The sequence below is a fragment of the Entelurus aequoreus genome, linkage group LG10 (assembly GCF_033978785.1).
Source record: "Entelurus aequoreus isolate RoL-2023_Sb linkage group LG10, RoL_Eaeq_v1.1, whole genome shotgun sequence".
Taxonomy (NCBI): Eukaryota; Metazoa; Chordata; class Actinopteri; order Syngnathiformes; family Syngnathidae; genus Entelurus; species Entelurus aequoreus.
In genome coordinates, this window is record NC_084740.1 from 69,414,010 (window position 1) to 69,441,282 (window position 27,273).

The 27,273-nt window shown below is 28.2% G+C and overlaps 1 protein-coding gene across 1 annotated transcript in view; it reads right to left on the bottom strand.

Moving 5' to 3' along the window:
• Positions 1-27,273, bottom strand: part of tbx15 (T-box transcription factor 15) — a 67,279-nt gene that overhangs the window by 39,641 nt on the left and 365 nt on the right. The window contains exons 2-3 of the mRNA XM_062059709.1: positions 9,933-10,137; positions 7,419-7,520 (exon numbers count right to left, since the gene is read on the bottom strand). Of these exons, the coding sequence (XP_061915693.1) occupies positions 7,419-7,520; positions 9,933-10,137 (307 nt within the window). The remainder of the gene's footprint in view (positions 1-7,418; positions 7,521-9,932; positions 10,138-27,273) is intronic.

The following is a 27,273-nucleotide window of genomic DNA, read 5'->3' on the forward strand; positions in this document are numbered from 1 at the left end:
ACTTAGACCTACATTTCATAATTTGACATCCTCAGTGCAAAAACCAACAGGAAGTTGGCAATTCCCCCTTCAAGACAAAAATGTACTAAAAACACACATTTTTGCCTCTTTGAGCTGTAATTTTTCATTTAAAATTGGCTCGCTACCTACAAAAAACTACATGACCAAATACACGATAAACTACATTACAAACTACTTGACAAAAAAAAATCATCACAAACTATATAAACCACACGACCAACTACATCACAAAATTCACGACAAACTACACGATAAAGTACATCACAAACTACATAACATTCATGACAAACTACGTGACAAAATTCATGAGGAAAAATCATGACAAACTACATCACCAAATACATTACAAACTACTTGACAAAAAAATCTTCACACACTATATAACCTACAAAACTACAGGACAAAATCCATCACAAACTACATTACAAACTATATAAACTACATGACCAACTACATCACAAAATTCACGACAAACTACATGACCAAATACACGATAAACTACATTACAAACTATATGACAAAAACTCACCAAATTTTACACACACATCAAAAAACGTGTACACAACACTTTAGTCAAAAAAACCAAACCCCAAAAATCAAAATTGCGCTCTAGCGCCCCCTAGGGAAAAAACAAAAACAAACTGCCTGTAACTCCCACTAGGAAGGTCGTAGAGACATGAAACAAAAACGTATATGTTGGTCTGACTTAGACCTACATTTCATAATTTGACATCCTCAGTGCAAAAACCAACAGGAAGTTGGCAATTCCCCCTTCAAGACAAAAATTTACTAAAAACACAAATTTTTGCCTCTTTGAGCTGTAATTTTTCATTTAAAATTGGCTCGCTAACTATAAAAAAAGTACATGACCAAATACACGATAAACTACAATACAAACTACTTGACAAAAAAAATCATCACAAACTATATAAACTACACGACCAACTACATCACAAAATTCACGACAAACTACACGATAAAGTACATCACAAACTACATAACATTCATGACAAACTACGTGACAAAATTCATGAGGAAAAATCATGACAAACTACATCACCAAATACATTACCAACTAGACAAAAAAATCTTCACACACTATATAAACTACAAAACTACAGGACAAAATCCATCACAAACTACATTGCAAACTATATAAACTACATGACCAACTACATCACAAAATTCACGACAAACTACATGACCAAATACACGATAAACTACATTACAAACTATGACAAAAAATCATCACAAACTATATAAACTACACAACCAACTACATCACAAAATTCACGACAAACTACACGATAAAGTACATCACAAACTACATAACATTCATGACAAACTACGTGACAAAATACACGATGAACTACATCACAAACGATACCACAAAATTCATGCCAAACTTCATGACAAAATACACGATAAATTACGTAACATTCATAACAAACTACAAGACAAAATTCATGAGGAAAAACATGACCAAATACATTGTCAACTACTTGACAAAAAAATCATCACAGACTACGTCATAAACTACACGACCAACTACATCACAACATTCGTGACCAAATACACGATGAACTTCATGACACAATACACGAAAAACTACATCACAAAATTCATGACAAACTTCATGACAAACTTCATGACACAATACACGATAAAGTACATCACAAACTACATAACATTCATGACAAACTACATGACAAAATTCACGAGGACAAACTACATGACAAACGACATCACCAAATACGTTACAAACTACTTGACAAAAAAATCATCGCAAACTATATACATTAAACGACCAACTGCATCACAAAAGTCATGACAAAATTCATTACAAACTACATCACAAGCTACACGATAAACTACATAACATTTATGACAAACTACATAATAAAATTCATGAGGAAAAACCATGACAAACTATACAACAAACTACATCACCTAATACATTACAAAATACTTGACAAAAATCTTCACAAACTATATAAACTAAACGACCAACTACATCACAAAAGTCATGACAAAATTTATTATAAACTACATGACAAAATTCATGAGGAAAAACATGACAAACTACATGACAAATTACACGACCAAATACATTACAAACTACTTGACAAAAAATTATCACAAACTATACAAACTAAACGACCAACTACATCACAAAATTCACGACAAACTACATGACCAAACACACGATAAACTACATCACAAAATTCATGTCAAAATATACGATTAACTACATCACAAACTACATAACATTCATGACAAACTACATGACAAAATTCATGAGGAAAAACATGACAAACTACATGACAAATTACACGACCAAATACATTACAAACTACTTGACAAAATATCACAAACTATACAAACTAAACGACCAACTACATCACAAAATTCACGACAAACTACATGACCAAACACACGATAAACTACATCACAAAATTCATGACAAAATACACAATTAACTACATCACAAACTACATAACATTCATGACAAACTACATGACAAAATTCTTGAGGGAAAACATGACAAACTACATGACAAATTACACAACCAAATACATTACAAACTACTTGACAAAAAATTATCACAAACTATACAAACTAAACGACCAACTACATCACAAAAGTCATGACAAAATTCATTACAAACTACATGACAAAAACCATGACAAACGACATGACAAACTACATAAACTCCACGACCAACTACATCACAAAATTCACGACAAACTACATGACCAAACACACGATAAACTACATCACAAAATTCATGACAAAATACACGATTAACTACATCACAAACTACATAACATTCATGACAAACTACATGACAAAATTCATGAGGAAAAACATGACAAACTACATGACAAATTACACGACCAAATACATTACAAACTACTTGACAAAAAATTATCACAAACTATACAAACTAAACGACCAACTACATCACAAAATTCACGACAAACTACATGACCAAACACACGATAAACTACATCACAAAAATCATGACAAAATACACAATTAACTACATCACAAACTACATAACATTCATGACAAACTACATGACAAAATTCTTGAGGGAAGCCATGACAAACTACATGACAAATTACACGACCAAATACATTACAAACTACTTGACAAAAAATTATCACAAACTATACAAACTAAACGACCAACTACATCACAAAATTCACGACAAACTACATGACCAAACACACGATAAACTACATCACAAAATCCATGACAAAATACACGATTAACTACATCACAAACTACATAACATTCATGACAAACTACATGACAAAATTCATGAGAGAAAACCATGACAAACTACATGACAAATTACATGACCAAATACATTACAAACTACTTGACAAAAAATGATCACAAACTATATAAACTAAACGACCAACTACATCACAAAAGTCATGACAAAATTCATTACAAACTACATGGCAAAAACCATGACAAACGACATGACAAACTACATAAACTCCACGACCAACTACATAAACAAAATTCACGATAAACTACATGACCAAACACACGATAAACTACATCACAAAATTCATGACAAAATACACGATTAACTACATCACAAACTACATAACATTCATGACAAACTACATGACAAAATTCATGAGGGAAAAACATGACAAACTACATGACAAATTACACGACCAAATACATTACAAACTACTTGACAAAAAATGATCACAAACTATATAAACTAAACGACCAACTACATCACAAAAGTCATGACAAAATTCATTACAAACTACATGGCAAAAACCATGACAAACGACATGACAAACTACATAAACTCCACGACCAACTACATCACAAAATTCACGACAAACTACATGACCAAACACACGATAAACTACATCACAAAATCCATGACAAAATACATGATTAACTACATCAAAAACTACATAACATTCATGACAAACTACATGACAAAATTCATGAGGAAAAACCATGACAAACTACATGACAAATTACATGACCAAATAAATACAAACTACTTGACAACAAATCATCACAAACTATACAAACTAAACGACCAACTACATCACAAAAGTCATGACAAAATTAATTACAAACTACGTGACAAAAACCATGACAAACGACATGACAAACTACATAAACTCCACGACCAACTACATCACAAAATTCACGACAAACTACATGACCAAACACACGGTAAACTACATCACAAAATTCATGACAAAATACACGATTAACTACATCACAAACTACATAACATTCATGACAAACTACATCACAAAATTCACGACAAACTACATGACCAAACACACGATAAACTACATCACAAAATCCATGACAAAATACACGATTAACTACATCACAAACTACATAACATTCATGACAAACTACATGACAAAATTCATGAGGAAAAACCATGACAAACTACATGACAAATTACACGACCAAATAATTACAAACTACTTGACAAAAAATTATCACAAACTATACAAACTAAACGACCAACTACATCACAAAATTCACGACAAACTACATGACCAAACACACGATAAACTACATCACAAAATTCATGACAAAATACACAATTAACTACATCACAAACTACATAACATTCATGACAAACTACATGACAAAATTCATGAGGAAAAACCATGACAAACTACATGACAAATTACACGACCAAATAATTACAAACTACTTGACAAAAAATTATCACAAACTATATAAACTAAACGACCAACTACATCACAAAAGTCATGACAAAATTCATTACAAACTACGTGACAAAAACCATGACAAACGACATGACAAACTACATAACATTCATGACAAACTACATCACAAAATTCATGACAAACTACATGACCAAACACACGATAAACTACATCACAAAATTCATGACAAAATACACAATTAACTACATCACAAACTACATAACATTCATGACAAACTACATGACAAAATTCATGAGGAAAAACCATGACAAACTACATGACAAATTACATGACCAAATGCATGACAAACTACTTGACAAAAAATGATCACAAACTATATAAACTAAACGACCAACTACATCACAAAAGTCATGACACAATTCATTTCAAACTACATGATAAACTACATCACAAACTACATAACATTCATGACAAACTACACAATAAACCACATCACAAACTAAATAGCATCCATGACAAACTACATGATAAAATTCATGAGGAAAAACCATTACAAATTACATGACAAACTACGTCACCAAATACATTACAAACTACTTGACAAAAAATGATCACAAACTATACAAACTAAACGACCAACTACATCACAAAATTCACGACAAACTACATGACCAAACACACGATAAACTACATCACAAAATTCATGACAAAATACACGATTAACTACATCACAAACTACATAACATTCATGACAAACTACATGACAAAATTCATGAGGGAAAAACATGACAAACTACATGACAAATTACACGACCAAATACATTACAAACTACTTGACAAAAAATTATCACAAACTATACAAACTAAACGGCCAACTACATCACAAAATTCACGACAAACTACATGACCAAACACACGATAAACTACATCACAAAATCCATGACAAAATACACGATTAACTACATCACAAACTACATAACATTCATGACAAACTACATGACAAAATTCATGAGGAAAAACATGACAAACTACATGACAAATTACACGACCAAATACATTACAAACTACTTGACAAAAAATTATCACAAACTATACAAACTAAACGACCAACTACATCACAAAATTCACGACAAACTACATGACCAAACACACGATAAACTACATCACAAAATTCATGACAAAATACACGATTAACTACATCACAAACTACATAACATTCATGACAAACTACATGACAAAATTCATGAGGGAAAACCATGACAAACTACATGACAAATTACACGACCAAATACATTACAAACTACTTGACAAAAAATGATCACAAACTATATAAACTAAACGACCAACTACATCACAAAAGTCATGACAAAATTCATTACAAACTACGTGACAAAAACCATGACAAACGACATGACAAACTACATAAACTCCACGACCAACTACATCACAAAATTCACGACAAACTACATGACCAAACACACGATAAACTACATCACAAAATTCATGACAAAATACACGATTAACTACATCACAAACTACATAACATTCATGACAAACTACATGACAAAATTCATGAGGGAAAAACAAGACAAATTACATGACAAATTACACGACCAAATACATTACAAACTACTTGACAAAAAATTATCACAAACTATATAAACTAAACGACCAACTACATCACAAAATTCACGACAAACTACATGACCAAACACACGATAAACTACATCACAAAATTCATGACAAAATACACGATTAACTACATCACAAACTACATAACATTCATGACAAACTACATGACAAAATTCATGAGGGAAAAACATGACAAACTACATGACAAATTACACGACCAAATACATTACAAACTACTTGACAAAAAATGATCACAAACTATATAAACTAAACGACCAACTACATCACAAAAGTCATGACAAAATTCATTACAAACTACATGGCAAAAACCATGACAAACTACATAAACTCCACGACCAACTACATCACAAAATTCACGACAAACTACATGACCAAACACACGATAAACTACATCACAAAATTCATGACAAAATACACGATTAACTACATCACAAACTACATAACATTCATGACAAACTACATGACAAAATTCATGAGGAAAAACCATGACAAACTACATGACAAATTACACGACCAAATACATTACAAACTACTTGACAAAAAATGATCACAAACTATATAAACTAAACGACCAACTACATCACAAAAGTCATGACACAGTTCATTTCAAACTACATGATAAACTACATCGCAAACTACATACAATTCATGACAAACTACACAATAAACCACATCACAAACTAAATAACATCCATGACAAACTACATGATAAAATTCATGAGGAAAAACCATGACAAATTACATGACAAACTACATCACCAACTACATTACAAACTACTTGACCACAAATGATCACAAACTATATAAACTAAACGACCAACTACATCACAAAAGTCATGACAAAATTCATTACAAACTACATGACAAACGACATGACAAACTATATAAACTACACGACCAACTACATCACAAAATTCACGATAAACTACATGACCAAATACACGATAAACTACATCACAAACAACGTAACTTTTTTAATGCTATATATCGCAATTGTGTGCCAAAGTCAGGCTACATTAAAACTGCTTTTTAGAGCCTGACCTGTATCTCTTGTTGTCCACGGGGACTATGTCCATGGCGATGTAGTACTGCTGGTGCGGGTCCAGGCCGGCGATCTTGACCCGCATGGCAGGAAACATCCTCCTGACGGTGGAGAAAACGCAAGAAAGGAAGCGAGTCAATCAAGCAAATTGTATCGACGTAGCCCTTAATCACGATGCTAACATTAGCGAGCTAATGTTACTATGCTAGCTTTTTAATCTTTTGCAAATTTTATAGGTATTCTCCTCAATCGTATTTTGGTACCTGATGCAAGCTAAGGCTAACATGCTAACATTAACTTTTTTTTTAGCTAATTTAGCAGGTATACACATCAATGTCATTTAATTAATGCTACTTGTAAGTATGCTAATGTTAGCATAGTGCTTTTAGCATGCTAGCTTTTTTTGTGCTAATATTGCCGGTATACACTTAGCGTCAAATATTTTTTCACCTGGCGAATGATACCTTTTAGCGAGCTAATGTTAATATGCTATCTTTAGTTTTTTAAGCTAATTTTGTAGGTATTTACCTCATTCATATTTTGCTACCTGATGCAAGCTAAGGTTAGCATGCTAACATGAACTTGTTTTTGTTTTTTTGCTCATTTAGCAGGTATACACATAGAGTGATATATTTTAGCATTACATTTATGCTACCTGGAAATACGCTATTGTTAGCATAGTTCTGTTAGCATGCTAGCTTTTTTGGGGGCTAATTTTGTAGGTATACACCTCAGCGTCAAATATTTTGTCACTTGACGAATGATACCTTTTAGCAAGCTAATGTTACTATGCTAGCTTTTATTTTTTAGCAAATTTTGTAGGTATTTACCTCAGTCATATTTTGCTACCTGATGCAAGTTAAGGTTAGCATCCTAACATATAAAATGTTTTAAGCTCATTTAGCAGGTATACACAGAGTGATATATTTTAGCATTACATTTATGCTACCTGGAAATATGCTATTGTTAGCATACTTCTGTTAGCATGCTAGCTTTTTTGGGGGCTAATTTTGCAGGTATACACCTCAGCGTCAAATATTTTGTCACTTGACGAATGATACCTTTTAGCAAGCTAATGTTACTATGCTAGCTTTTATTTTTTAGCAAATTTTGTAGGTATTTACCTCAGTCATATTTTGCTACCTGATGCAAGTTAAGGTTAGCATCCTAACATAAAAAAGGTTTTAAGCTCATTTAGCAGGTATACACATTAGAGTGATATATTTTAGCATTACATTTATGCTACCTGGAAATATGCTATTATTAGCATAGTTCTGTTAGCATGCTAGCTTTTTTTGGGGCTAATTTTGCAGGTATACACCTCAGCGTCAAATATTTTGTCACTTGACGAATGATACCTTTTAGCAAGCTAGTGTTACTATGCTAGCTTTTATTTTTTTAGCAAATTTTGTAGGTATTTACCTCAGTCATATTTTGCTACCTGATGCAAGTTAAGGTTAGCATCCTAACATAAAAAAGGTTTTAAGCTCATTTAGCAGGTATACACATTACGGTGATATATTTTAGGATTGCATTTATGCTACCTGTAAATATGCTATTGTTAGCATAATACTGTTAGCATGCTAGCTTTTTTTTTTTTTTTTTGCTAATTTTGCAGGTATACACCTTACCGTCCAATATTCTGTTACTTGACGAATGATGCCTTTTAGCAAGCTAATGTTAATATGCTATCTATTTTTTAAGCTAATTTTGTAGGTATTCACCTCAGTCATATTTTGCTACCTGATGCAAGTTAAGGTTAGCATGCTAACATTAAAAAAAATGTAAGCTCATTTAGCAGGTATACACATTACGGTGATATATTTTAGGATTACATTTATGCTACCTGTAAATATGCTATTGTTAGCATAATACTGTTAGCATGCTAGCTTTTTTTTTTTGTTGTTGCTAATTTTGCAGGTATACACCTTACCGTCCAATATTCTGTTACTTGACGAATGATGCCTTTTAGCAAGCTAATGTTAATATGCTATCTATTTTTTTAAGCTAATTTTGTAGGTATTCACCTCCGTCATATTTTGCTACCTGATGCAAGCTAAGGTTAGCATGCTAACATTAATTTTTTTTAGCTCATTTAGCAGGTATACACATTAGAGTGATATATTTGAGCATTACATTTATGCTACCTGGAAATATGTTATTGTTAGCATAATACTGTTAGCATGCTAGCTTTTTTTTTTTTTGCATTAGCATAGTAGCTTTTTTGAGCTAATTTAGCAGGTACACACTTCAGTGTCTTATATCTTAGTATTTCACTAATGCTACCTGTAAGCCTGTTATTGTTCGCATAGCACTGTTAGCATGCTAGTTTTCTTTATTTTTTTACGGATAAGCATTTTGTAGTTCTTTGAAAAAAATCTACATATTGTACTGGTTTTGAAGGTGAAAACTATAAAAAGGGCCCCGGTATCCTTTGTCAGTCTGTGGCCCTTGGTGGAAAAAGTGTGGGCCCCTGGTGTGGAAGGCGCAGAAGGTGTGGTGGAGGCCCCTACCTGCCGGCCTTGGTGATGATCATCTCAGTCCCGATGTCATGGAACCTCTTCCACAGGTCGGCACACTGCAGCTCCACGTGGATCTCCTCCATGGACGACGCTGGAGGCTCGCAGGCTCCTGATGGAAGCTCCGCCGGGGAACCGAAGGAACACGAGGTCCTCTCCGACGCGTCCTCCACGTCCGAGCCGGGACTCGTCTCGCAGTCTGAGGACCAGGACCAAATAGGTTGGATTTTCACATCAACGCATTTTTAACGTTTGTATCAGCAAACAAATATTTTTAAAGTACTTTCAGACCAAATAAAACATCATAAAACAATTTTAAAAAGTGCTTAAAATTGTAATAAATTCAAATATTACATTTATATTTTTAACATATTTTTAGAGGACTTTCAGACCAAATAAAACATCATAAAACATGTTTAAAAAGTGCTTAAAATTGTAATAAATTCAAATATTACATTTATATTTTTATTATATTTTTAAAGTACTTTCAGACCAAATAAAACATCATAAAACGATAAAAAAAAGTGCTTAAAATTGTAATAAATTCAAATATTACATTTATATTTTTATATTTTTACTATATTTTTAAAAGTACTTTGAAACCAAATAAAACATCATAATACAATAAAAAAAAAGTGATTAAAATTGTAATAAATTCAAATATTACATTTATATTTTTATTATATTTTTAAAGTACTTTCAGACCAAATAAAACATCATAAAACAATAAAAAAAGTGCTTAAAATTGTAATAAATTCAAATATTACATTTACATTTTTATATTTTTATTATATTTTTAAAGTACTTTCAGACCAAATAAAACATCATAATACAATAAAAAAAAGTGCTTAAAATTGTAATAAATTCAAATATTAAATTTATATTTCTATTATATTTTTAAAGTACTTTCAGACCAAATAAAACATCATAAAACAATTTAAAAAAGTGCTTAAAATTGTAATAAATTCAAATATCACATTTACATTTTTATATTTTTATTATATTTTTAAAGTACTTTCAGACCAAATAAAACATCATAATACAATAAAAAAAGTGCTTAAAATTTTAATAAATTCAAATATTACATTTATATTTTTATTATATTTTTAAAGTACTTTCACACCAAATAAAACATCATAAAACAATTTAAAAAAAGTGCTTAAAATTGTAATAAATTCAAATATTACATTTACATTATTATATTTTTATTATATTTTTAAAGTACTTTCAGACCAAATAAAACATCATAAAACAATAAAAAAGTGCTTAAAATTGTAATAAATTCAAATATTACATTTACATTTTTATATTTTTAATATATTTTTTAAAGTACTTTCAGACCAAATAAAACATCATAATACAATAAAAAAGTGCTTAAAATTGTAATAAATTCAAATATTACATTTATATTTTTATTATATTTTTAAAGTATTTTCAGACCAAATAAAACATCATAAAACAATAAAAAAAGTGCTTAAAATTGTAATAAATTCAAATATTACATTTACATTTTTATATTTTTATTATATTTTTAAAGTACTTTCAGACCAAATAAAACATCATAATACAATAAAAAAGTGCTTAAAATTTTTATAAATTCAAATATTACATTTATATTTTTATTATATTTTTAAAGTACTTTCAGACCAAATAAAACATCATAAAACAATTTAAAAAAGTGCTTAAAATTGTAATAAATTCAAATATTACATTTACATTATTATATTTTTATTATATTTTTAAAGTACTTTCAGACCAAATAAAACATCATAAAACAATAAAAAAGTACTTAAAATTGTAATGAATTCAAATATTACATTTATATTTTTATGATATTTTTAAAGTACTTTCAGACCAAATAAAATATCATAAAACAATAAAAAAGTGCTTAAAATTGTAATAAATTCAAATATTACATTTATATTTTTATTATATTTTTAAAGTACTTTCAAACCAAATAAAACATCATAATACAATAAAAAAGTGCTTAAAATTGTAATAAATTCAAATATTACATTTATATTTTTATTATATTTTTAAAGTACTTTCAGACCAAATAAAACACCATAATACAATTTTTAAAAAGTGCTTAAAATTGTAATAAATTCAAATATTACATTTATATTTTTATTATATTTTTAAAGTACTTTCAGACCATATAAAACATCATAATACAATTTTTAAAAAGTGCTTAAAATTGTAATAAATTCAAATATTACATTTATATTTTTATTATATTTTTAAAGTACTTTCAGACCAAATAAAACATCATAATACAATTTTTAAAAAGTGCATACAATTTTAATAAATTCAAATATACATTTATATTATTATTATATTTTTAAAGTACTTTCAGACCAAATAAAACATCATAATACAATTTTTAAAAAGTGCTTAAAATTGTAATAAATTCAAATATTACATTTATATTTTTATTATATTTTTAAAGTACTTTCAGACCAAATAAAACATCATAATACAATTTTTAAAAATTGCATAAAATTTTAATACATTCAAATATTACATTTATATTTTTATTATATTTTTAAAGTACTTTCAGACCAAATAAAACATCATAAAACAATTTAAAAAAGTGCTTAAAATTGTAATAAATTCAAATATTACATTTATATTTTTATTAGATTTTTAAAGTACTTTCAGACCAAATAAAACATCATAAAACAATTTTTAAAAAGTGCTTAAAATTGTAATAAATTCAAATATTACATTTATATTTTTATTATATTTTTAAAGTACTTTCAGACCAAATAAAACATCATAATACAATAAAAAAGTGCTTAAAATTGTAATAAATCCAAATATTACATTTATATTTTTATTATATTTTTAAAGTACTTTCAGACCAAATAAAACATCATAATACAATTTTTAAAAAGTGCTTAAAATTGTAATAAATTCAAATATTACATTTATATTTTTATTATATTTTTAAAGTACTTTCAGACCAAATAAAACATCATAATACAATTTTTAAAAAGTGCATACAATTTTAATAAATTCAAATATTACATTTATATTTTTATTATATTTTTAAAGTACTTTCAAACCAAATAAAACACCATAAAACAATTTTTAAAAAGTGCTTAAAATTGTAATAAATTAAAATATTACATTTATATTTTTATATTTTTATTATATTTTTGAAGTACCTTCAAACCAAATAAAACATCATAATACAATAAAAAAGTGCTTAAAATTGTAATGAATTAAAATATTACATTTATATTTTTATTATATTTTTAAAGTACTTTCAGACCAAATAAAACATCATAATACAATTTTTAAAAAGTGCTTAAAATTGTAATAAATTCAAATATTACATTTATATTTGTATTATATTTTTAAAGCCCTTTGAGACTTTTGTGATTTAGGGCTATATAAATAAACATTGATTGATTGATTGATAAAGTACTTTCAGACCAAATAAAACATCATAATACAATTTTTAAAAAGTGCATACAATTTTAATAAATTCAAATATTACATTTATATTTTTATTATATTTTTTTAAAGTACTTTCAGACCAAATAAAACATCATAAAACAATTAAAAAAGTGCTTAAAATTGTAATAAATTCAAATATTACATTTACATTTTTATTATATTTTTAAAGTACTTTCAGACCAAATAAAACATCACAAAACAATTTTTAAAAAGTGCTTAAAATTGTAATAAATTCAAATATAGCAATCTGTTTTTTTATATATTTTATTATATGTGAGTCTAGTTTTTCATGTAAAAGTACAGAAAAAAATAATTAAAACTTTAGAGGCTTTATTATCCCACAACGGGGAAATTCATTTTTTTTGTTAGTTTGTAATTACTTGTAGTTTCTTTTGTATTCTGTCATGTAGTTTGTCATGTATTTGGTCGTGTAATTTGTCATGAATGTTGTCATGTAGTCTGTAATGTTTTTGGGGATGTAGTTTACCATGGTTTTTGTCATGACCAACTACATGACAAACTACATGACCAAATACACGATAAACTACATCACAAACGACATGAAAAAAAATAATCGCGCACTACATCACAAACTATATAAACTACACGACCAACTACATCACAAAAGTCATGACAAAATTCATGACAAACTACGTGACAAAAATCATCGCGCACTACATCACAAACTATATAAACTACACGACCAACTACATCACAAAAGTCATGACAAAATTCATGACAAACTACGTGACCAAAGACACAATAAACTGCATCACAAACTACATAACATACATGACAATCTACATGACCAAAACCATGACAAACTACATCCCCAAAAACATTACAGACTACATGACAACATTCATGACAAATTACATGACAAACTACATGACAGAATACAAGAGAAACTACAAATAATTATAAACAAACAAAAAGAATGAATTTCCCCGTTGTGGCATAATAAAGTCTATCCTACATGACAAACTACATGACCAACTAATACAAACTACATGACTAAATGCAAGACATACATGACAGAATACATGACAAACTACATGACTAAATGCAAGACATACATGACAGAATACATGACAAACTACATGACCAAATTCATGCCAAACTACATGACAAACTACATGACAAACAACATAACATAATACAAGACAAACTACATGGCAGACAACATAACAAAATACAACATAAACTACATGTCAAACTAAATGACAGAATACATGCCAAACTACATGACAACATTCATGCCAAACTATGTGACAGAATACAAGAGAAACTACAAGTAACTACACACTGACAACCAAAATTTCCCCATTGTGGGACAATTAAAGTCTATCCTACATGGCAATCTACATGGCCAACTAATACAAACTACATGACAGAATACAAGACACGACAAACTACATGATAAACAACAGAACAGAATACAAGACAAACTACATAACAGAATACAGGACAAACTACACAACAGAATACAAGACAAACTACATGACAGAAGACAGGACAAACTACATGACAAACAACATAACAAAATACAAGACAAACTACTTGGCAAACTACATGAGAGAAAACAAGAAAAACTACATGACAGAATACAAGATAAACTACATGGCAAATTACATTACAGAATGCAAGGCATGACGAACTACATTTCAAACTACATGACAAGCTACAAGACATAATACAAGATAAACTACATGACAAACATAACAGAATACAAGACAAACTACATAAGAAAATACATGACAGGATACAAGATAAACTACATGGCAAGCTACATGACAGAATACAATACATGACAAACTACATCACAAACTACATGACAAATGACATTGTAAACTACATGGCAGAATACAAGATCATCAACATGGCAATCTACATGACAGAATACAAGACATGGCAAACTACATCGCAAACTACATGACAGAATACAAGATAAGCTACATGACAAACATAACAGAATACAAGACAAACTACATGACAGAATACAAGATAAGCTACATGACAAACATAACAGAATACAAGACAAACTACATGACAGAATACAAGACAGATTACATGACAAACTACATGACAGAATACAAGACAAACTACATGACAAACATAACAGAATACAAGACAAACTACATAACATATTTTTTTTTTAAAAAGTTTAAACTTTGTGTTTAATATTTTTAAAAAATGTCTAAACTTTGTGTTTAATTTTTTTTTTTAAACTTACAAACTTTGTGTTTAATTTTTTTTTAAAACTTCCAAACGTGTTTAGTATTTTTTTTAACTTCCAAACTTTGTGTTTATTTTTTTTAACTTCCAAACTTTGTGTTTAATATTTTAAAACTAAACTTTATGTTTAATATTGTAAAAAAAAAAAACGTCCAAACTTTGTTTTTAATATTTTTTTAAAACTTACAAACTTTGTGTTTAATATTTTAAAACTAAACTTTATGTTTAATATTGTAAAAAAACATCCAAACTTTGTGTTTAATTTTTTTTTTTTACTTCCAAACTTTGTGTTTAATATTTTAAAACTAAACTTTATGTTTAATATTGTAAAACACGTCCAAACTTTGTGTTTAGTATTTTTTTTAACTTCCAAACTTTGTGTTTATTTTTTTTAAACTTCCAAACTTTGTGTTTAATATTCTAAAACTAAACTTTATGTTTAATATTGTAAAAAAAAAAAGTCCAAACTTTGTTTTTAATATTTTTTTTAAACTTACAAACTTTGTGTTTAATATTTTAAAACTAAACTTTATGTTTAATATTGTAAAAAAAACGTCTAAGCTTTGTGTTTAATATTTTTTTTCAACTTCCAAACTTTGTGTTTAATATTTTAAAACTAAACTTTATGTTTAATATTGTAAAAAACGTCCAAACTTTGTTTAATATTTTTTTTAAACTTCCAAACTTTGTTTAATATTCAAAAACTAAACTTTATGTTTAATATTGTAAAAAAAAACGTCAAAACTTTGTGTTTAATTTATTTTTTTAAACTGACAAACTTTGTGTTTAATATTCTACAACTAAACTTTGTGTTTAACATATTAAAAAATTGTCCAAACGTTGTGTTTTTGTGTAGTTGTGTATGTTTTTATTTATGTTTATTTATTATGATGTTATGCTTTGTTCAAAAAATGCGTTGCAGCGTGTGCGCCTGCGTGCGTGTGTGTGTGCGTGTTGCTTACATGTAAAAAAAGAGAAACCAGACAAATGAGTCACATAATAATATTGACACTATAATAATGTGTATGTACTGTATTACTATTAAATACTGCATCATATACATAGAGTATATAAATATTTGTAATATTTGTACATATTAATATTGCCCTGATATCGACACTAGCATGTACATGTACTGTATTACTAATAAATACTGCATCATATATTTATAATATTTATACACATCAATATTGACTTATGATGTACACTATAATGTGCATGTGCTGTATGACTATTAAATACTGCATCATGTACCATTTTCTACCGCTTGTCCCTTACAGTACATAAACAATATGAGTATATTCCGCAGCAAAAGTAGACAATTTGACAGAATTCCTCAGAGGAGGAAAAGTGGAGGCCAAACAGAAGCCGCTCTGTCAACACGCACACGCACGCGCACAAACGCGCGCACACACCTGACTGAGCACATTATGACCACGTGATCGTAAGGCCCGGTCACCATATCAGAAACGGCCCGCCGCAGCGTGCGCGCGCACACACGCACGCACTTGATTTAAAAAAAAAAAAAAAGACACTTCTGCCGTGAAAGTGGGAACCGAACGTGCACGCGCACAGCAAAAAAGTAGATTTTTGCGTTACCATTCAAATGACGTCATGAATATTAAGAACTTGATTTGTTTTTGGAAGGATTTTTACTTTTTGCCGCGATCGAAACTAGGGATGTCCGATAATGGCTTTTTTTGCCGATATTCCGATATTGTCCAACTCTTAATTACCGGAACCGATATCAACCGATACCGATATATATACAGTCGTGGAATTAACACATTATTATGCCTAATTTGGACAACCAGGTATGGTGAAGATAAGGTCCTTTTTTAAAAAATTAATAAAATAGAATAAGATAAATACATTAAAAACATTTTCTTGAATAAAAAAGAAAGTGAAACAATATAAAAACAGTTACATAGACACTAGTAATGAATGAAAATGAGTCAAATTAACTGTTAAAGGTTAGTACTATTAGTGGACCAGCAGCACGAAAAATCATGTGTGCTTACGGACTGTATCCCTTGCAGACTGTATTGATATATATTGATATATAACGTAGGAACCAGAATATTAATAACAGAAAGAAACAACCCTTGAGTGTGAATGAGTGTGAGGTTTTTTGGGTTATTTATTATTATTTTTTTATTATTATTATTATTTATTATTATTATTTTATTATATTTTTATTTATTATTATTATTTATGGGTTACTAATTGTAAGTGTATCTTGTGTTTTTTATGTTGATTTAATACAAATTAAAAAAAATAAAAAAACTATACCGATAATTTAAAAAACGATACCGATCATTTCTGATATTACATTTTATTATCGAACATCTCTAATCGAAACCTTTTTGTTGTTGTTGTTGTTTCTGTTGCTAAATTTCATGATGTACACGCTTTTTTTTTTTTTAAACGTGCACCTGTTGCCTGTCGCGCGCAGCTATTTACGTGCGCGCGCAGGAGAGCAGGTGAGACGTCACGTGGTCCTATAGTGACCTGCCTTCAAAATAAAACACCTCGTTACGTAACAATTCCTGCAGAATATATTTAGCATTTCTGTGAATAGTTTGCGTTTTTAATGCCACAAATGTAGTGAAATATATTTATTTATATATGTATTTTGTTGTTGTTGTGTCACATAAATATTGTTTTTTTTTCAACCTTATATTTGTTAAATATTGTTTTATTCAGATAATACTTTTTTTATGCAAAATGTTTTGTATTATTTCAAATTGATATCTGTGGAAAATAACTCCAAAAAAATTGTTTTATGACATTACTGGCGTTGGTCAAAAAATCTTATTTTTGTAGCGGCAACATGACGTGCTAAAAATGAATATGATATCATTTGTTGATGCATTATTTATTGTTTTAATTGACATTATATTGTTTTAATTGATATTGTATTGTTTTAATTGATATTATACTGTTTGATTACATATACTGTATGCAGTTTTTTGTTTTTAATACATAATGCATATTATATCATTTTAAATACATGTAACACATATCGTTTTTTAAAGGTTTCTTTGATGCATATCATTTATAAATAAATAAATACATGTATTTAATGCTTATTATAAATAGATAGATGGACAAAACAATGAATACAAAAAATAAGAATAATGAATAAAAAAGTTTCTTATGCACATGAAATCGTTTTTAAATACTTATGACGTTGATGGATTTTTAAAAAAATGCATATGTTTAATGTTTGTTATGAAAAATGTTTTAATTCATATATATTTCGTATTGTACCATTTAATTGGATATATATTTTAGGGAAAAGTATGGAGTTCTCTGTGAAAAATAATGCGTTTGTATGAAAAAATCGTTTTGAGGCATATACTTAACACACACATAAGGTTTTTTGCACATATAAATACAATTTTTGAGAAAAAAAAAAGTATCATTTTTACATTTTCATCCGTTTTGGAGGCAAGTAAAACGTTTCTATTCTATTTTTATTATATTTTTAAAGTACTTTCAGACCAAATAAAACACCATAATACAATTTTTAAAAAGTGCTTAAAATTGTAATAAATTCACATATTAATTGTGTTTTTTTGTTTAAAAAAATAAAAAATAAAACTTAAGTTCTGGTGATGCTGATCCAAACGAATACAAATGAAGAAAAAAAACGATATAATTACAAGAACTTTTCAACTTGAAACCGCAAAAAGGGGCAATAAGAGGCCGAGTGAGGCCGCAGAGACGCCCGGCGATGAGGCTCTCCTGCCGGGCAGGAGACAGCTCGGCAGCCCGCTGAAGCGCTCAAAGGCTGCGTCAACTTGTAGTACTACTTCTACTTTTATACACACACACACTATACATATGTGTGTGTACACGACCAAAATACCACTTTTTAGTGGATCCTGAGAAATAAAAGTGCTTATTAAAAATTAAAACCATTAAGTTGTCGTGTTGACACTTATTTATAGCACATTTGTGCAAGAATGTCATTTTTTATTTGCCATAAATAGTCTCCTGGAAAAACTTTGTAAAACCTTTTTTTTTATTTTTTATTCTATTTTCAAAGGACACCTTACCATCTTAACGAACGACGTGTTCCTAGCCTCTTCCTGCTCCATCACGGATAAGAACATCATCATGGCAAATGTCCTCAAACATCGTCCTCGGTTGGCGTGCAGCGTTAGCGTGTGAAAACATGCACATTTATGTCTTAATTATGTTACATTTCTTATTTTGCAAGGGAAAAAATGCATTTTTCTTCCCGTTAATTCGTTTTAGTACAAAACTAAATTTTTTAGAAACATCGTTTTGCATTATTAAGACTTCAAAGATTAATTACTGTCAATTTATCCATAAATGGAAGACTTATGGAAGCGTTGAGATATATTTTTAAGTTCAGGGAAAAGAGCGGCGACCGCGTCCTCATGCAGTGTGTCATTAAATAGCAATTAAAATAGATAAAATAGTAAATACTAAAAATAAGAATAATACATAAAAAAATGAAATAAATGTTGTGAAATAAAAACCTGCTCAGGGCCCCAATTTATTTTTAATATATGTTTCTTTAAAATGTGTAATATATTTTTCATGCTTATTATATAGCGTTTTCATGCATATTATATCATTTTTAAAACACATGTATGTATGTGTGTGTGTGTGTATGTATATATATATATATATATATATATATATATATATATATATATATATATATATATATATATATATATATATATATATATATATATATATATATATATATATATATATATATATATATATATATATGTATATATATATATATATATAAATATATGCATTTTAATTACACATGTTTTTTAAAATGTATAATATATTTTTCATGCTTATTATAAAGCTTTTTCATGCATATTATACCATTTTTAAAACACGTGTGGATTTTTTTTAATCACATAGTTTAAAAAAAAAAGTATAATATAGTTTTGATGCTTATTATAAAGGCTTTTAATTCATGTTTAAGGTTTTTAATGGATATACATTTCTAAGGAAAAGTTATTGCAGATGAAACAAACACGGAAGATAACAATAATGTGCGGAAAATAATGAATTTGTGGACTAAACACACACACACACACAGACACCTTTTTTATGTTTGCAGATAAAAAATAAGATTTTGAGTAAAAATGTATATCTTTACATTTTCATCTTTTGGAGGCAGCATAAAGTTTTTTGCAGCTATTTGCGTTTTGTTCCAAAAATAAATGTAATCTGAGAATTAGAGTTTTTCCTATCTCGGTGTTGTAACCATGGCAACAAGAAAAATATATAATAATACAAAAAATATAAGAATGATTAATATTATTTTTGGAATAAAAATCTTTCAAACTACTTTTGGACAAAAATCGTACTTTTATTTTTATTTTTAGAATTGCTCCTATTTTCATGTTGTTGTCGTGGCAACAAGGAAATACGATGAAATAATACAAACAAATAAGAATCATGCATAGAAAAGGAAAATACATTTGTAATGTGGGGGAGGGGGGGGGGCTCAGAGGACGAATCTGCTCAGGGGCCCAATTTATTTAGGGGCGGCCCTGCCTGTGCATTGTTTTTTGGAAACAAAATTGCCCACATTTGGAATTGTTCCTATTTTGACGTTGTAGTCATGACAATTAAGAAACTACTATTTAATAATGCAAAAAATATATATAAATTGATGTTTGTGGACAAAAAATATATAGTTTTTAGTCCAAAATACGCATCAACTTCCAATGCAAGTTTGATTTGTAAACAAGGTTTTACATTTTTTGGAAGGTTCGTGTCATTTTTTCCATAAACTAAAAGACTTAATATGACTGTTTCTCACCCTGTGATTTAGAATTTGTCATTTAAGAACAATTAAAACAGTATAATATATAAAAATATAAAAAAATAAGAATAATTAATAAGACAAGAGTGGAAATTATTGTGAAATAAATAAAATTAAGCATTTTGGTTTATTTACACTTTAGGGTTGTTTTTTTGTGTGTGTCCTCATTTAGATACCTTGCTATATTTGGATGTTGTCGTCATGGCAACGAGGACAGTCCTACTGCAAAAAGCAAACAATATTTTCATTGTCATTATTTTTCTATCGGCGCGCTCCCGTGGGTCCGCGGCCACAAAAAATGTGTAATGTGGGGGGGCTCAAAGGACAAATCTGCTCAGGGGCCCAATTTATTTAGGGGCGGCCCTGCATGTACATTGTTTTTTGGAAACAAAATTTGGAATTGTTCCTATTTTGACGTTGTAGTCATGGCAACAAGAAACTACTATTTAATAATGCAAAAAAACATATATAAATTGATGTTGGTGGACAAAAAAAATATTGTTTTTAGTCCAAAACACGCATCAACTTCAATGTAAGTTCGATTTGTAAACAAGGTTTTACATTTTTTGGAATGTTTGTGTCATTTTTTCCATAAACAACAAGACTTAATATGACTGTTTCTCACCCTGTGATTTAGAATTTGTCATTTAAGAACAATTAAAACAATATAATATACAAAAAAATAAGAATAATTGATAAGACAAGAGTGGAAATTGTTGTGAAATAAATAAAATTAAGCATTTTGGTTTATTTACATTTTGTTTTTTTGTCCTCATTTAGATGCCTTGCTATATTTGGATGTTTTTATTCCAAAACATGCATCAACTTCAATGTAAGTTTGATTTGTAAACAAGGTTTTACATTTTTTGGACGTTTGTGTCAATTTTTCCATAAACAAAAAGACTTATAAGGACTGTTTCTCACCCTGTGATTTAGAATTTGTCATTTAAGAACAATTAAAACAATATAAAATACAAACAAATAACAATAATTGATAAGACAAGAGTGGAAATTGTTGTGAAATAAATAAAATTAAGCATTTTGGTTTATTTACACTTTGTTTTTGTTTTGTGTGTCCTCATTTAGATGCCTTGCTATATTTGGATGTTTTTAGTCCAAAACACGCATCAACTTCAATGTAAGATTGATTTTATAAACAAAGTTTTACATTTTTAGGACGTTCGTGTCAATTTTTCCATAAACAAAAAGACTTAATATGACTGTTTCTCACCCTGTGATTTAGAATTTGTCATTTAAGAACAATTAAAACAATATAATATATAAAAATGGAAATAATAAGAATAATTAATAAGACAATAGTGGAAATTGTTGTGAAATAAATAAAATTAAGCATCTTTGGTTTATTTACACTTTGTTGTTTTTTTTTGTCCTCATTTAGATGCCTTGCTATATTTGGATGTTTTTAGTCCAAAACACGCATCAACTTCAATGTAAGTTTGATTTGTAAACAAAGTTTTACATTTTTAGGACGTCCGTGTCATTTTTTCCATAAACAAAAAGATTTAATATGACTGTTTCTCACCCTGTGATTTAGAATTTGTCATTTAAGAACAATTAGAACAATATAATATACAAAAATATAAAAAAAATAATAATTAATAAGACAAGAGTGGAAATTGTTGTGAAATAAATAAAATTAAGCATTTTGGTTTATTTACACTTTGTTTTTGTTTTGTGTGTCCTCATTTAGATGCCTTGCTATATTTGGATGTTTTTAGTCCAAAACACGCATCAACTTCAATGTAAGTTTGATTTGTAAACAAGGTTTTACATTTTTAGGACGTTTGTGTCATTTTTTCCATAAACAAAAAGACTTAATATGACTGTTTCTCACCCTGTGATTTAGAATTTGTCATTTAAGAACAATTAAAACAATATAATATACAACAATATTTAAAAAATAAGAATAATTGATAAGATAAGAGTGGAAATTGTTGTGAAATAAATAAAATTAAGCATTTTGGTTTATTTACACTTTGTTTTTGTGTCCTCATTTAGATGCCTTGCTATATTTGGATGTTTTTAGTCCAAAACACGCATCAACTTCAATGTAAGTTTGATTTGTAAACAAGGTTTTACATTTTTAGGACGTTCGTGTCAATTTTTCCATAAACAAAAAGACTTAATATGACTGTTTCTCACCCTGTGATTTAGAATTTGTCATTTAAGAACAATTAAAACAATATGCTATATAAAAATGGAATTAATAAGAATAATTAATTAGACAAGAGTGTAAATTATTGTGAAATAAATAAAATTAAGCATCTTTAGTTTATTTACACTTTGTTTTTTGTCCTCATTTAGATGCCTTGCTATATTTGGATGTTTTTAGTCCAAAACACGCATCAACTTCAATGTAAGTTTGATTTGTAAACAAAGTTTTACATTTTTAGGACGTCCGTGTCATTTTTTCCATAAACAAAAAGATTTAATATGACTGTTTCTCACCCTGTGATTTAGAATTTGTCATTTAAGAACAATTAGAACAATATAATATACAAAAATATAAAAAAAATAATAATTAATAAGACAAGAGTGGAAATTGTTGTGAAATAAATAAAATTAAGCATTTTGGTTTATTTACACTTTGTTTTTGTTTTGTGTGTCCTCATTTAGATGCCTTGCTATATTTGGATGTTTTTAGTCCAAAACACGCATCAACTTCAATGTAAGTTTGATTTGTAAACAAGGTTTTACATTTTTAGGACGTTTGTGTCATTTTTTCCATAAACAAAAAGACTTAATATGACTGTTTCTCACCCTGTGATTTAGAATTTGTCATTTAAGAACAATTAAAACAATATAATATACAACAATATTTAAAAAATAAGAATAATTGATAAGATAAGAGTGGAAATTGTTGTGAAATAAATAAAATTAAGCATTTTGGTTTATTTACACTTTGTTTTTGTGTCCTCATTTAGATGCCTTGCTATATTTGGATGTTTTTAGTCCAAAACACGCATCAACTTCAATGTAAGTTTGATTTGTAAACAAGGTTTTACATTTTTAGGACGTTCGTGTCAATTTTTCCATAAACAAAAAGACTTAATATGACTGTTTCTCACCCTGTGATTTAGAATTTGTCATTTAAGAACAATTAAAACAATATGCTATATAAAAATGGAATTAATAAGAATAATTAATTAGACAAGAGTGTAAATTATTGTGAAATAAATAAAATTAAGCATCTTTAGTTTATTTACACTTTGTTTTTTGTCCTCATTTAGATGCCTTGCTATATTTGGATGTTTTTAGTCCAAAACACGCATCAACTTCCAATGTAAGTTTGATTTGTAAACAAGGTTTTACATTTTTAGGACGTTCGTGTCAATTTTTCCATAAACAAAAAGACTTAATATGACTGTTTCTCACCCTGTGATTTAGAATTTGTCATTTAAGAACAATTAGAACAATATAATATACAAAAATATATTTAAAAAAAAAGAATAATTGATAAGACAAGAGTGGAAATTGTTGTGAAATAAATAAAATTAAGCATTTTGGTTTATTTACACTTTGGTTTTTTTTTTTTTGTGTCCTCATTTAGATGCCTTGCTATATTTGGATGTTTTTAGTCCAAAACACGCAATGTAAGTTTGATTTGTAAACAAGGTTTTACATTTTTAGGACGTTCGTGTCAATTTTTCCATAAACAAAAAGACTTAATATGACTGTTTCTCACCCTGTGATTTAGAATTTGTCATTTAAGAACAATTAAAACAATATAATATACAAAAAAATAAGAATAATTGATAAGACAAGAGTGGAAATTGTTGTGAAATAAATGAAATTAAGCATTTTGGTTTATTTACACTTTGTTTTTGTTTTGTGTGTCCTCATTTAGATGCCTTGCTATATTTGGATGTTTTTAGTCCAAAACACGCATCAACTTCAATGTAAGTTTGATTTTATAAACAAAGTTTTACATTTTTAGGACGTTCGTGTCAATTTTTCCATAAACAAAAAGACTTAATATGACTGTTTCTCACCCTGTGAATTAGAATGTGCCATTTAAGAACAATTAAAACAATATAATATATAAAAATGGAAATAATAAGAATAATTAATAAGACAAGAGTGGAAATTGTTGTGAAATAAATAAAATTAAGCATCTTTGGTTTATTTACACTTTGGGTTATTTTATTTTTATTTTTTGTGTGTCCTCATTTAGATGCCTTGCTATATTTGGATGTTTTTAGTCCAAAACACGCATCAACTTCAATGTAAGTTTGATTTTATAAACAAAGTTTTACATTTTTAGGACGTTCGTGTCAATTTTTCCATAAACAAAAAGACGTAATATGACTGTTTCTCACCCTGTGATTTAGAATTTGTCATTTAAGAACAATTAAAACAATGTAATATATAAAAATGGAATTAATAAGAATAATTAATTAGACAAGAGTGGGAATTATTGTGAAATAAATAAAATTAAGCATCTTTGGTTTATTTACACTTTGGGTTATTTTATTTTTATTTATTTTTGTCCTCATTTAGATGCCTTGCTATATTTGGATGTTTTTAGTCCAAAACACGCATAAACTTCAATGTAAGTTTGATTTGTAAACAAGGTTTTACATTTTTAGGACGTTCGTGTCAATTTTTCCATAAACAAAAAAACTTAATATGACTGTTTATCACCCTGTGATTTAGAATTTGTCATTTAAGAACAATTAAAACAATACAATATATAAAAATGGAAATAATAAGAATAATTAATAAGACAAGAGTGGAAATTATTGTGAAATAAATAAAATTAAGCATTTTGGTTTATTTACACTTTGGGTTTTTTTTGTGTGTGTCCTCATTAAGATGCCTTGCTATATTTGGATGTTTTTAGTCCAAAACACGCATCAACTTCAATGTAAGTTTGATTTTATAAACAAAGTTTTACATTTTTAGGACGTTGGTGTCAATTTTTCCATAAACAAAAAGACGTAATATGACTGTTTCTCACCCTGTGATTTAGAATTTGTCATTTAAGAACAATTAAAACAATATAATATACAAAAATATAAAAAAAATAAGAATAATTGATAAGACAAGAGTGGAAATTGTTGTGAAATAAATAAATTTAAGCATCTTTGGTTTATTTACACTTTGGGTTATTTTATTTTTTGTGTGTCCTCATTTAGATGCCTTGCTATATTTGGATGTTTTTAGTCCAAAACACGCAACAACTTCAATGTAAGTTTGATTTGTAAACAAGGTTTTACATTTTTTGGACGTTCGTGTCAATTTTTCCATAAACAAAAAGACTTAATATGACTGTTTCTCACAATGTGATTTAGAATTTGTCATTTAAGAACAATTAAAACAATACAATATATAAAAATGGAAATAATAAGAATAATTAATAAGACAAGAGTGGAAATTATTGTGAAATAAATAAAATTAAGCATATTTAGTTTATTTACACTTTGTTTTTGTTTTTTGTCCTCATTTAGATGCCTTGCTATATTTGGATGTTTTTAGTCCAAAACACGCAATGTAAGTTTGATTTGTAAACAAGGTTTTACATTTTTAGGACGTTCGTGTCAATTTTTCCATAAACAAAAAGACTTAATATGACTGTTTCTCACCCTGTGATTTAGAATTTGTCATTTAAGAACAATTAAAACAATATAATATATAAAAATGGAATTAATAAGAATAATTAATTAGACAAGAGTGGAAATTATTGTGAAATAAACAAAATTAAGCATTTTGGTTTATTTACACTTTAGGGGTTTTTTTTGTCAGATGTCTTGCTATATTTGGATGTTGTCGTCATGG